The sequence below is a fragment of the Lissotriton helveticus genome, chromosome 1_2 (assembly GCF_964261635.1).
Source record: "Lissotriton helveticus chromosome 1_2, aLisHel1.1, whole genome shotgun sequence".
Classification (NCBI taxonomy): Eukaryota; Metazoa; Chordata; class Amphibia; order Caudata; family Salamandridae; genus Lissotriton; species Lissotriton helveticus.
In genome coordinates, this window is record NC_136058.1 from 180011596 (window position 1) to 180026081 (window position 14486).

Below are 14486 nucleotides of genomic sequence, written 5' to 3' on the forward strand. Positions count from 1 at the left end.
TATCGAAAGGATTCTCTATCATTCAAGTCATACTCAACTTTCAGCTCCTCAAACGTCTTGACTCTACCCTTGATCCACACATCATTCACCCTGCTGATACCGATCACATCCCACTTATCAAAACCCTTCGACTTCCAGAGGGAGCCAAGTTTTTCCGATGCATAAAGCGGGGTAGCACGGGTCGGCTTATCAGCCCAGCCCAGGGCTGCTGTAGCGCGATGCCACACCTGCCCCGCTGTCCTAGTGGGGCCCGTGAGAGATCCGCCAAAAGATTTCGCATACAGAGCCCTGTTGTAGTCTCCTCCAGGCAGCAGCCATCTATCCATATCAAACGCCGGGCTCGGCAAAGGACCGTATGTGCAATGGTTGATGGCCCCCAGCTGAGAGGCCCAATAGTAGCGGCGGATGTCCGGGAGCGCGATACCCCCGTCGTACCACGGGAGCGTCAGCTTCGCAAGAGCAATACGAGAACGGCCCCCCCCACACCAATTGTCTCTGTAGACTTTCAATCTCCCGGAAGTAACGGGCGGGCACAACATCAAGTGTATTCTGCAACGCATAAAGGAACCGAGGGAGCGACATCATCTTAAATAACGCCGCCCGTCCCAGAGGAGAGAGAGGGAGCCTGCCCCACGCTGTCACATCGGCACGGAGGCGCTGGAGAGGGGGCAACAAGTTGCGTTCATAACGGAGCACAGGGTCCAAGGTGATAAAAATCCCCAAGTACCTGAATCCCTCCCGCACCACCGAAATAGGACATCCCCGAGGCAGGAGAGGGGCCTCGCCGCATAAAACATAGATGCAAGACTTCGACCAGTTGATGACCAAACCGGAGTTTTTACGGAAAGAAGTTAAAACGTCAAAGAGGACGATCAACGATTTCTGAGGCGACGTAAGATATAGGAGTATATCGTCTGCATATAAGGATATTCGGTCCTCAAACTCCGGAGTCCATCTAATGCCCTTCAAGGACGGTTCCCATCTCAGCCATGCCGCCAACGGCTCCAAAGCAAGGGCGAACAAGAGAGGGGACAAAGGACAGCCCTGGCGCGTTCCCCTACCAAGAGCAAAGGAGGCCGAGACACGACCGTTGACCACCACCTGGGCTAAGGGGTCGGTGTAAAGCAATTGCACTCAGGCAATAAAAGAGGGGCCGAAGCCAAATTTAGAGAGAACCGCCCATAAATAAGGCCATTCCAACGTATCGAACGCCATGGTGGCGTCCAAAGACGCCAAGATGGCAGGTTCACGCAGAGTCGCCGCTCGCGCGAGGACTCCATGCAGGCGCCGAAGATTAAGTGCTGTGTTACGATGGGGTATGAATCCGGACTGATCCGGGTGAACCAGATCGCCTATAAATGTGACCAAGCGAGTGGCAAGTACTTTGGCCAGAATCTTCGGTTCGGCATTAATCAATGATATGGTCAAGTCAAGTCAAAGAATTTATATAGCGCACTACATACCCAGAGGGTCTCAAGGCGCTTAGGGAGGGGAGGAGGATTACTAAAGGAGGCGCAGCGGTCACGCGGCTTGCCATCCTTGTGGATCACCACTATGGAAGCCAGCCTTTGGTCAGGAGGGAGGGAGCCTGCCTCCAATGATTCCAAGAACATCGATCGCAGATATGGTGCTATCACATCCGGACGGAGCTTGTGAAGCTCCATCGGGAGCCCATTAGGACCCGAAGCCTTCCCCGAGCGAACCGAGCGAATAGCCGTAGCAACCTCATCAACTGTAGGCGGAGCCTCTAGAAGATCCCTGTCAGGGTCAGACAAACGTGGCAGCGAAATATCACGCAGGAGCAAGTGGGAGTCCTGTTCCGGTCTATCAGAAACGGGGGAATACACTTCCCGAAAGTGGTCAGCCAAACATTCAACAATATCAGCAGGGTCGGTGATACTCACGTCATTCACATCAACAATCACAGGGACAACCCGACTCGCACGTTCCCTCTTATCCAGCCAAGCAAGCAATTTCCCCGCCTTATCCCCCACATCATACAGTCGTCCCTGTTGCTCCCTGCTCATCTCCCTTGCAGCATCAGTCCCCAGCGCTCTATACTCAAGTTGTTTTAGACCCAAAAGATGCAGCCTCTCCGGGGTGACCTCGGTTTCCAACTCCCCCTCAAGAACGGTGATGTCATTTTCAACACGAACAACCTCCTCCCGCCTACTTCTCTTGACATTGCCAATCATGGAGAGAGCCTGGCCCCGAATAACAGTTTTGTACGCTTCCCACAACGTGACAGAGGAGGACACAGAACCCACATTTTCGGCAAAGTAGTGGCCCATTGCTTTAATGAGTTCCGCCCTAACCTTGGGGTCGCGGAGATACCAGGAGTGGATCGGGGCCACCCTACCCCCCGACCCCAAATGAGCGTCCACAACCAACCACAGCGGGGAATGATCCGAGATACCCCTAGCAAGATGTTTCACCTCCCGTATGGAGGATGCCTGGGAGGAGGGCATCAGCACATAATCAAATCTCGAAAGACTGCCATGGGCACCAGAGTGAAAGGTATAGTGCAGTTGCCCAGGATGAAGCAGGCGCCAGCAGTCGGTGAGCCCCAAAGCCTCCAGGAAATCCCCCAACCAGGACTGTGACTTCGCAATGTCTCGGGGAGGGTAGCGATCACACATTCCCGACACTACAGAGTTAAAATCCCCACCCACTACAAGCAGACCCTCGGGGAATCCCAAAATCACTCGTCCCAGATCAGCATAAGTGGCAGTCTGGAGACCCGGGGGCACGTAGACAGAGAGCAAGGTGACAACCCTTCCCTCCCAGCGCCCCACAATGGCAGCGTACCGTCCCCTGTCATCAAGGATGATGTCATCAACAGCAAGAGGGAGGGAGTTCCGAACCAGAATGCCCACCCCCCTGGAGCCAGAAGTGAAACCCGAGTGCGCGACGAGACGATAGCCACGCCTATTCATTGCGTGGCACGTATTGCCAAGCAAATGCGTCTCCTGAAGCAGGGGACAACCGTCTCAAGAGCTGCAACACCATGCCCCGTTTATTCCTATCTCCCAACCCGTTCACGTTCCAACACAGTACCTCAAGTCCCCTAACCCCCATCCCAAAGGTCAACCCCGTCCCCACCCCACACCGTGTGCGACACTATACGACAGGAGATCATCAACAATATGCCTTGAAGAAAACAATGAAATGAAAACTGTAACCCCCCAATCAACCCCATACATCATACCCCCCACCCCGCACCCCTGCGTAAGACTCAAAAGCCACCCCAACTTGCAGTGTGCCTGTCGCCCTAACATACAACTATTCTACAAAAAGAACCCCAAAGGAGGGAGACTCGCCCATCCCCCCGCCCACACCCCAAGAAGACAGCATGATGGCAAGCAATAGAGGCATAGCACCAAACCACAGCTAAAAGTCAATACGATGGACCGGGAGCCGATTCAGCCCCTTATTCATGCTCCACCGGGCCTCCCTCCGCACCACCGGAGTGTCCAGAGTGTTCAGAACGATCCGGGCCAGGGGGCAATGTGTCCAGCCAGTCACTTGCCGCCCCTGGATGATCAAAGAAAAATGTTCGCTCGTTGTACACCACACGTAACCTGGCCGGGAAAAGCATGGCGTATTTCATGTCTCTAGTCCTCAGTCTCTTTTTCACCCCCTGGAATCCTAGTCGCTGTTTCTGAACCTGCTGGGTAAAGTCCGGGTAGAAGCTGACTGCAGTGTTCTCATAAGCCGTAGGACCTGATAGGCGCGACGCTTGCAGGATTGCGTCCCTGTCCCGAAAATTAAAAATCCGAGCAATGATGGGTGGCGGAGTGGCGCCCAGCTTAGGCGGACCACCCGGGATCCTGTGTGCACGTTCAACAGCAAAAAACTTGCTGAGGCCCTTGGGTGCAAGATGATTCAGGACCAGATCCTCCACCAGCAGGTCCACCGAGGAAGCTTCCGAAGTTTCCGGGACACCAACCAGACGAACGTTGTTTCGTCTTGCACGGCCCTCAAAGTCGTCCAGGCGGCGAGTGAGATAGTCACGGGCGGCTCGCAAGTTACCGACCTCTGCCTGTAAATCGGAGACGTCAGTAACAAGACTAGATGTCTTTAGGTCGAGGGATTTGACCTTCTCATTAGTTTTCGCAAGGTCAGCCCTGATCAAGGTAACATCGACCGCATCCAACTTGTGGGCCAGGGCCTCATACTGTTGACCCAGTGTGGCCTTCATCCCGGCAATGGCGCCCATGACGTCCCTCAACGACAGCTCCTCATCCAGCGGGGAGTCTTCCCCCACCGTGGCCGGGGATTTAGCTGATCCACCCGGAGAGCCCTTGACGAGGGTGTATCTGTCCATGACATTTGATTGCACGGAGCCCCCTCTCGTTGCCGGTCTGGTCTTGCGTTTCTCTCCCTCAGGCTTGGCGGCCATCTTAGTTCGTGCGCCCCGAAGGGTAGCCCTAGACCTTGTAAAAATGGCTAAAATCGATGCGCCCGCAACAATATAGAAATGAAGATGCAAACCAATCACCACGTGATAAATGACAGGGGGCCGAGGCACCAGTCGGTGGGCAGCGGTGAGGTGAAAAGCAGCAGGCCAGGGCGATCAAAACAAAGTCAAGTAGGACTAGGCGCCTGAAACGAAACTGAAAGTAGACAACCGGGCAAAGGAGGCTCGCGGGATCCGTTGTTGTTCAATTACTGTCCGGCTGGCAGAGAACCAAGCCCGGGGGCAGCACCATGGAGCAGGCCGAAAAAGTTCAAAAGTCCATATCTTCAGCTCCCGATGTCCAAATCAAAGTCCGAAAACGGATAAACGATCAGCAGGGCCGTGCCAGTAATAACCCGTCGTCCAAGTCAGGATAGAGTTCAGGATAGTCGGTGGAGGGGGCGAAGGTCCGGGAGCCCTAAGCTCACGCGACCATCTTGGGTGCGCGCTAAGCTCCTCCTCCGTCGGTGCCTTTATTGCCTCGGCCCGACCACGATAACAAGTCATGCCCGGCCTTGACGTCGAAGGCTAGGCGGGAGCGGTCCCGTAAGCGCCTCGAGATCCGGCAGTCGGCCCCCGCCGCTCGAGGTCCCGGTCCAGGAGGAGGTCGAGGGACCGGTTGCGGTGCCACAGTCATCACAGCTCAGCGAGTCGACACCACTCGTCGGACTCCAAGTCCTCAGGTAAGTCGTGGCACAAGAAGTCGAAGAAGCGCCATCGCTCTTCTGACTCCCCCCGACGCAGCCAGGGGTTCGGGCGACACCGCCCACGCGGCCCTGCCGGAGCCATAAGCACCGCGTCCAGCTCCACACCCGCCGGTCCCTGGGCTGAACGCGACGCCGGAGGAGATCAGCGCCTTACTCACAGCCATGAGGTCGCGCTTCCCTCCTTTGGGTCCCGCCGAGGTGCCTTTGGGCCCCACCCACGGTCCTGTTTGGGAGCCCAAGCGGGTTGGCCACTTTGGCCCTGTTGCCGTCGGGTGCTTCAGCGCCGTCGACGACTCCGGTCCAGACGCCGCAGGGTTCCTTAGGATCCAAACCTGGATCCGTGACGACGCAGGTCGACCTTACGACCCCTCCGCCGGCGCCGTCACCAAGGGTGTCGCCCCCGATGCCGTTCCCGATCCCCACCCCGGTCCGGATCCGGCGTCGGACCGGCACCTTCTTCGGCGCTGATCGGTGAGCTCTTCACAGACGACCCGGCTCCATCTTATTCCTGACCTCCAGGAGATGGATGACGAGGGGGATTGGGAGGGTTCTGAGGACCCTCTGGCACTGCAGTGCCAGTTGAGCCAGGACTGGGCGGACGAACTGGGGGAGGCCAGTGGTCTGGAAACTTCGCCTGACACTGGTTTTGTCTCCCCTCCTACCGTGGCTACGGAGGAGGGGGCTGCTTACAGCGTGGTGTTGACTAGGGCAGCTAAGGCCTTGGCTCTTGAGCTCCAAGTTGCGGCCGTGAGGACTAACCTCCTCACTAAGGTGCTCAAACCGCAGGCAAGCTCCTCAGAGCCCCTTCTGCCGTTTAATGAAGCCCTCACTGACACGTTCTGTTGGGCACCTGGTCCAAGCCCTCTGCAGGCCTCCCTGTAGATCGGAACGTGGCCCGACGCCACCACCCGGCTCCGGGCGACCCCAGTTTCCTGTCTGTTCACCCCACCCCTGAGAGCCTGGTGATCCAGGCCTCCACCTCCCAGACCGCATTCCCGACCGCCCCTCCTGATCGGGAATCCAAAAGGTACAATCCGTTCGGCAAGAAACTGTTCTCCTCACTGAGTTTGGGGTTGCGGTCTGTCAACACCGCCTGCCTTTTGGGCCATTACTCCCACTCTCTGTGGGATACGGTTGTGGAAGTGCTGCCGCAATGCCCGGCATAGGTCCAGGCTAAGCTAACCCAAGTCCTGGCAGAGGGAAGGGATGCAGCACGATATTCCATTCGGTGTGGACTGGATACCACGGACTTGCTAGGCAGAGCGATTGCAACGACGGTGGTGGTTCGCCACCACGCCTGGCTAAGGTCTGCCAACTTTTCGGGCGATGTCCAAGCCTCCCTTATGGACATGCCCTTTGATGGCCGTCTCTTCTTTGGCGACAAGGCAGACAGTGCGCTGGAGCGTTTCAAGGACTCGGGGCTACAGCCAAGTCCTTGGGCCTCGGCCAATGCCAGCAAACTTCCGCCTTTCGTCCCTTTCATGGCCAAGGAAGGGGCGCCCCCTCACGTCCAGCTAGCCACAGGCCGCAGAACCAACCTCAACACGGTCGCAGACATGGTAACCGCCGTGGTGGTGCCGGGGGACACCGGCAAGGTCCGTCCACACCAGCCCCCGCAGCATCTGCCTCAAAATCCTCCGAGTTTTCAGGCCCATTCGACGCCAGTAGGGGGCAGGGTTCGTCATCATCTCCTCCACTGGCGCTCCTTCACATTGGACAGGTGGGTGCTGCAAATCGTCCGAAGGGGCTACTCCCTCCCCTTCGAGGCGACCCCTCCAGTCATGCCACCGCAGTACCACCGCATGTCGGGGGATCACTTGCGACTTCTCCAAGAGGAAGTTACGGCCTTCTCGGCCAAAGGGGCTGTCAAGCGCGTTCCTGGGCCAGAAGTAGGACATGGTTGCTATTCCCCACTACTTTCTGGTACCCAAGAAGGGCAAAAGGGGCCTACGCCCTTTCTTGGACCTAAGGGATGTCAATGGCTTTCTCCGGAAGGAGAAGTTCAAGATGCTGACTTTGGCTCAGGTCCTAGCTGCCCTGGACCCAGAAGACTGGATTGTGGCGTTGGACTTGCAGGACGCTTATTTCCACATCCCCGTCCTGCCGGCCCACCGGCGTTACCTGCGGTTCACTGTAGGCCACGAGCACTTCCAGTTTACCGTGCTCCCCTTCGACCTTACCAGCGCCCCACGGGTGTTCACAAAAGTGATGGCAGTGGTCACAGCTCATCTGCGCAGATTAGGTGTTTCAGTCTTCCCCTATCTCTATGATTGGTTGTTGAAGGCGGGCTCGCTCCAGACAGTCGTCTCCCACCTCTAGACTACGGCCGACCTCCTGCACTCGCTGCTGTTCTCGATCGACGTGCCGAAGTCACACATGTGCCCCTCTCAAAAGCTCCTTTTCATCGGAGCGGTTCTGGATATTCAGGCTCTGATTCCGATCTTTCAGCCTTTATCCCGAGTCTCTGTCAGGTTGACACTGCAGCTCCTGGGGCCTCCTGCATCCTTCTGGTGCATCACGCCAGGTGGCGGATGTGTGCTCTGCAGTGGGACCTGAAGTTTCAGTGGGCACAGCATCAGGGCAACCGGTCCGACCAAGTCCTGATCTCGAAGAGCACTGCATGACAGTTGCAGTGGTGGCTCACGAACCGTGATGGGGTCAGCGGCAGATCTCTCTCCCTACCCCAACCGGAGCACGTAATGGTGACGGGTGCGTCCCTCCTGGGATGGGGGGCCACATGGGTGAGAGGAAGATCAGAGGCCTCTGGTCTCCAGCGGAGTCCCGGCTCCACATCAACCTTCTGGAGCTGCGGGCGATCCAGCTTGCACTGAAGGCATTCCTTCCCTCTGTCCGGGGAAATGTAGAGCAGGTGTTCACGGACAACACCACCGCCATGTGGTACTGCAACAAACAGGGCAGGGTGGGGTCGTGGACCCTTTGTCAGGAAGCAGGCTCTGTGCCTCTGGACATGGCTGGAACACCAGAGCGTCCCCCTGGTGGTTCAACACCTGGCAGGTTCCCTGAACGACAGGGCGGACGAACTCAGCCGCCGGTGCATGATGGATCACGAATGGCGTCTAAACTCGGACGTGGCACAAGGCCTCTTTCGGCAGTGGGGAGCGCCTTGGTTAGATCTATTCTCCACCGAAGAGAACGCGCAATGTCTTCAGTTCTGCACGTTGGAATTTCCATGGCGGCACTCGCTCAGAGACACTTTTCGTCGCAGGTGGAGCTGCGGTCTGTTGTACGCCTTTCCGCCTATACCACTTCTGCCCAGAGTGCTGTAGAAGATCAGGCGCGACCGGGCCCAAATCATCCTTGTGGCTCTGGACTGGGCACGAAGATTCTGGTATCCCGAGCTACTCAGCATGTCAGTCGATCCCCCGTTTTGTCTGCCTCTTCAGGAGGACCTTCTGTCGCAGCAGCAGGGGACGGTCCTCCATCCGAACCTGTCCAGTCTCCACCTACATGCGTGGAGATTGAGCAGCGGCAGTTGAGGCCATTTGACTTGCCTCCTGAAGTCTGTGATGTGATTCCGGCAGCCAGGCGTCCCTCCACAAAATCGGTATACGCCTGCAGGTGGAACAAATTTGTGGCATTGTGCACAGCAAAGGCTGTGGATCCTCTCTCTGCCCCCCTTTCAGAGGTTCTCCTCTTCCTTCTTTGTCTTGCCCAGCAGGGCTCTGCTCTGGGCACTCTTAAGGGCTACCTCTCTGCCATTTCTGCCTTCTTGAGGCTTCCTGATCAGCCTTCTCTTTTCAAGTCCCCTGTTGTAAATATGGTATGTGTAAAGAAGAGGGTCCCCGCAAGGAAAAACGTGTTATGTACAACACACACGATCAACCATAGTTGATAACACTTTTCTCAAATTCAGTAAAAACAATAAAGGTTGGTATTGTCATTTATTTAAAATACCAATTTCCAAACATTTGTCATTCTATCATCAATATTTTGAAAAGCCCCAGATGGGAGAAGGGAAAAGGGAGTGGGGGAATGGGGTGTGCTCAAAGCTGTGTGCAGTCAAGGAAATTAGACACAGTCAAAAAAGGGGGGAACAATCATACACAATAATGGCATATGACTTGGGACAATTCTAACACAAGAAGCCTATGTATGCAAGGCGTACATTACAAGAATTTATACAATAAACCCTTCAACGGTCACACGACAAACATTCAAATTGGTTGGAGGGCATGTGCCGGAGGTATACAACAAAGAAAACAGAGCCGTCGACGTTTCGACCCCTTGGCGTAGGCTAATTTAAGTCCTTTGACGGGGTCTTCATCAGGACAAGTGCAGGGGAGGTAGGGACAAGGTAGGGGGGGGCGAAGATATCTGTGAAATTAAAAACAATGGGTCAATTCACTATTTATTGATTTTTAAAGGCGTCAGTAGATTGACAAAGTTCAATGACATTAGCAGAATCAATAACCATGGGCTTAGGACCGACTAGGCCTCAAAGCGTAGGAAATGGACTGAGACCAACCATTAGTCTTGGTCAAAATCTGCGCTGTGGATACGCATCTATACAGAGGAAAGATGTAATGGGACTGGTTGTCACTCAAACGACTAAAATGATAAGGCACCTCAACTCACATGCAATATCAACCAAACGACTGGTCGATGAAACTTTCCTGAAGTACTTGTCAACCCACACCGGAAGAAGAAGGTGCTGGAGAGAATGTATCAGCTGCGAATAAAACATTAAAAAAGGGGGGGGGAGATTAGGTCATGCACTGCTTGTAAAGGTGACCCTAGTCGAAGTTAATCCAGCCCTACACTTACTTCCATTGAAAGATGAAGTCAGAGGCCACAACGTTTTTTTTTAATTGGAGCTCTTCTCATCATCCGACTTCCAAAATCTAAGGTCGCTGAAGGTGAGAGAAAAGTACACATAGCTAAAAACTGTATAAGTGGCCAGATTTATCTGAGGACAATATGGGGCCTGGTGACCACATACATACCTCCGTGTAAGAATTAATCTGGGAGCCGACCTTCCTAAACTTCAATATCGGTCTCTCTCATCCACTTGCAGCATTCGATCAACCAAGCGTCAGGAACCTTGTTAAGACAATTAAACGTATAGGGCTTAAACCTCCAATATTCAAATTGGTTATTTCAGAATATGGCAGAGAGATTAGTTTAATAAAGAAAAATAGGGGATATTTTTAGCACCGACTTACACGTATTGTTGAAAATCAACGCCGACACCGCATCATTGCTTCGCGGGTTGCAGGCGGGAAAACGTAATAGTGGCTTTCGGCGAAGATGTTACTAGGGATGTAAAGGGAACGGACCTCAGAACTAGTAAACTCCGATATTCAAAATGGTTATTTCAGAATATGGCAGAGAGACTTGTTTAATAAAGAAAAGGAAAAAGAAAATTAGGGGATATTTTTAGCACCGACTTACACGTATTGTGGAAAATCAACGCCGACACCGCATCATTGCTTCGCGGGTTGCAGGCGGGGAAACGTAATAGTGGCTTTCGTCGAAGATGTTACTAGGGATGTAAAGGAAACGGACCTCAGAACTAGTAATACACCCGTCATAATGTGGCAAAGTGTAATCATTCGTGAGAATGGAGATTCATGGTACTTACAGACGCTTTGGGAAAAACACAGCACTGAATGCTTGTTCACGGTAACTTCGCTAAGCCGCTAAGCGGAGTTGGGGGTGGAGTCTACCTATGAGTGAAATCTCAGAGATGGAAGAGTTACTACGAAACTCGCGGTTTTCAGAAGGATGTTGTTTGAGAAAACACATTCAGAGTTAAATGTACATATGCATAATAACAATATTTTAGATTATAAATGCTCGTGCACCTCTCAACCATAAGGGTGTAGACGAGCAGCATCCGACAACCTGTTGAAAAAAACGTGTTGAAAAAAAACTTGTTTGAAAAGGAGAGAAGGAGAACCTCATACCGACTCAAGCACTTCTCAAGCATGAGAGTGTAGGTGAGTGTCATGAGGGCACACAGTTCACATTTCAATAAATAAATATCATGTTCCTTAGCAATTATTAGACATTGACAATATTTAGAACTCAATTACAGCCGCGAATACACTACCCAACCATAGAGGTATGAGCAAATTTGTAAATAGATTCTTGAAGGGCATCACGCACATGTTTCCTCCTGTTCCTTTCGTGATGCCTCAGTGGGACTTGAACCTTGTTCTAACCTATCTGATGTGCGCTTCTTTCGAGCCACTTCACAAATGCCCTCTTCGTCTTCTGACTCTTAAGACTGCATTCCTGGTTGCCATCACCTCTGCCAGGAAAGTGAGTGAGCTCCAGGCTCTATCTTCTAAGCCTCCTTTCCTTTCTGTCCATCCGGACAACGTTGTGTTAAAAACACGTCCTCCTTTCTTGCTCACGGTGGTTACAGCCTTTCACATCAGGCAGTCCATCATCTTGCCCACCTTCTTTCCGCATCCTTCCAAGGAGGAAGATAGGCTCCATCGTCTGGACCCAAAACGTGCGCTCTCATTCTACCTTGATCGTGCACGCCAGTTCCGGTTGGATGACCAGCTCTTTGTTGGTACCGTGGGCGCGAAGAAGGGACGGGCGGTGCACAAACGGACCATCTCTCGGTGGGTCGTGTTGTGCATCACGGTCTGCTACTCCTTGGCTAGAAAGGAGCCCCCTGTTGGGCTGAGGACCCATTCCACTCGGGCCACGGCTGCTACTACTGCCCTGGGTTGGGGAGTCCCCTTGCAGGACATCTGTCAGGCAGCTACGTGGGCCTCGCTGCACACGTTTGCTAGACACTACAGCCTGGACAGCCAAGTCCGGAGAGATGTTTTTTTCGGCCATTCTGTGCTCCAGGACTTTCTGTTGTGATCTTAGTTAGCAGACCCACCTCCGGGGTTGGTATTGCTGGGGTATCTATTCTAAGGTAATGAATCTAACACTAACCTGTTTCTTTCAGATGCAGAAGTTACTCATCTACGGTAACGATATATCTGTCAGAAACAGTAGTTAGTGTTGGATTCCTTACCGGCCCACCCATCCTCCCCATTCTGCGAACCGATATCTAGGGTTAAGGACATCCCTTTCAGGGACCTAGTTTCATGGCACCAGTGTCGGTCTCTGGCATGGCTCTGCGTTCCTGGCACGGAAAGCTATGTACAAGAACTGACGTCAGAGCGTGAGGGCGGCGTCTAAGTACTCCGACCTCATCCCGGCGACTACGACGCCGACGACGGACGCGGAGCCGCAGACTACGCCTATCGACGCGCAGGGGTACTCAATATCAATAATATAAATAACAAATAGTACAGTTGATATATATATTACGGACAATCCACTTAGGTTTTCTTTAGTTCAAAGGAAATTCAGAGTTGCACCAAGTGGGCGTTCTGCTGTGAAAAAAGAACTCCCTTTATTTAGCCTTCATTGAAAACATCACCTTAGCTGACATACGCAAGACTCCTTCATGGTCATCTTTACAGATGTCTCTTCAACACTGAGTTGATATGTAGTCAAGACAGAAAGCAAGAGTGCTATATTTGTTTGCTACTACTCAGAGGCTGTGCCTATCTCTTTAAAATTCTTTTTATTGAGGTTTAGGTTTTAAAACAAAAAAAGTAATCCAAACAGAGAAATAACAGGCATCGGCATAGCAGTCTTGAGAAGGAAAATGTACAGTCATGAAAAGCAGTATAAGCATTGCTAAAATACTCGGAGACATGAATTGCAAGTTGTACATTATTATAGCTTGGCCGTACAAACCCGTGAATCTCATAATTGTGGTATGTACCTCGTCATGGGTCCTAGTATGGGAAAGTTGTTTTGCCACATGAGGGTTAGTTTGGGCTGGGCCTGGTCACTTCATGTTAAGTGGTGCAGCGCATGGAACTCTAAATAACGATGGAAGTGAAAGGAAGGGTGACAAGAGTTGTAATGAGAAGGGAATAACTAGGGGACGGCACAAGTGAGGATGTGTAAAGGAAAGCTGCAAGGGCAGAGAGAGAAATGTGGGTGGGGAATTTCAGGGGGCGGTGATGGATGGAGTGGTATCCACTTGGGCAACTGGATCTTTCTCCCGGTAATGATCCGGGAGAGAAGGCACACACCACATTGCGAAGAAAGGGGAAGGAGCCGTGGGGCTGGTGAATGACAGCAGTGACAATACTTCGTTGAAGGGGGCTCATGTGCATGGGGCGTGTTCTCGAGTCAGTTTTTGGAATTTGGTGAGCATGGTGTCCCAGGTTGCTGCTATGGGTCGCTTGAAGAGACGCCGGGCTTCCTCCCAGTGTGGGCAGTACTCTATGCTTCACCTCAGCGGAGGAGCGCTCTTTGCCACTGGGAAATCACGGAGGGCTGTTTGGCTCTCCAAAGCATGGTGGTGCCCACCTCTTTAAGTGGTATACTGCTAAAACAATGTTTTGATAGAGACTTCTAACCGCAGACTACTGCTGTTATGTTTTCAAATTCCAAGCCTCTGTAAAATCAGTAGGCAGTGAAGAAGAATGTGCATGCACATGAAGGCAGGACAAGTGAGTGTATGAGCCTATGGTAACAGTAGGTTGACTAAACCTGGCAGGGATGAGAAAGTAAATTAGAGTGTCCCAACAAGAACATGTTAGCAAGTTTGGGAGAGAGCCTTTAGTTGACTAGAAAATTGAACTAGGAATGCAGTTGGAGGGTGGGTGGTGGGAAGCTGAGGAAAAGAGCAATTTTGAGAAATATGCCGAATGGGAAAGAGAGAGTGGCCTTAAAAGAGAGGCAGAAACTTCCCGGGATGCAAGGATAACAAGGTCGGACAAACGGCTGGATGATAAATTGAGAATGATGGCTATATGATGAATGAAGGCAAGACTTTGATCTTGGCATCTGAACTGGGCTCAAAACATACTACTCATAAGATTTCCTAAATACATTTATGCATGAATGATCATGTTTGTAATTTTTTTCAACTTATTTAATTATCTTTTACAGATCTTTAATAGTTGATAATATAAGAGTGTAATTAACGTTATTGATATTGCTTGCATTTTTAGAGTGAAGCCACTTCATTATATCTCCTGGCTAATAGGACATGAAGGCAAAGGCAGCATACTCTCCCTTCTTAGAAAAAAGTAAGTGTTATAATGAATGCTTTAATATATTTACTATGTATCTTACAAAACAAGCATTAGGAAGATGCAGCCAGTATATTTGTGTGCTAGTTTTCTGCATTAGCAGTTGTTTTTGACAAAACCTCAATCTTTTAACATTGTGTTTTATAACAGTTCTATATCCTATTTTTGTTCTTCACTGAGTCTGTGCTGCTTTACAGACGAAAGCATGAGATAAGGAACTAAGGGCCTGAT

At 52.0% G+C, this 14486-nt stretch overlaps 1 protein-coding gene across 1 annotated transcript in view; it reads left to right on the forward strand.

Moving 5' to 3' along the window:
* The window catches only part of NRDC (nardilysin convertase), a 2150332-nt gene that overhangs the window by 1116896 nt on the left and 1018950 nt on the right, over nucleotides 1-14486 (forward strand). Inside the window, exon 12 of the mRNA XM_078670713.1 lies at nucleotides 14175-14252. Within this exon, the coding sequence (XP_078526839.1) occupies nucleotides 14175-14252 (78 nt within the window). The remainder of the gene's footprint in view (nucleotides 1-14174; nucleotides 14253-14486) is intronic.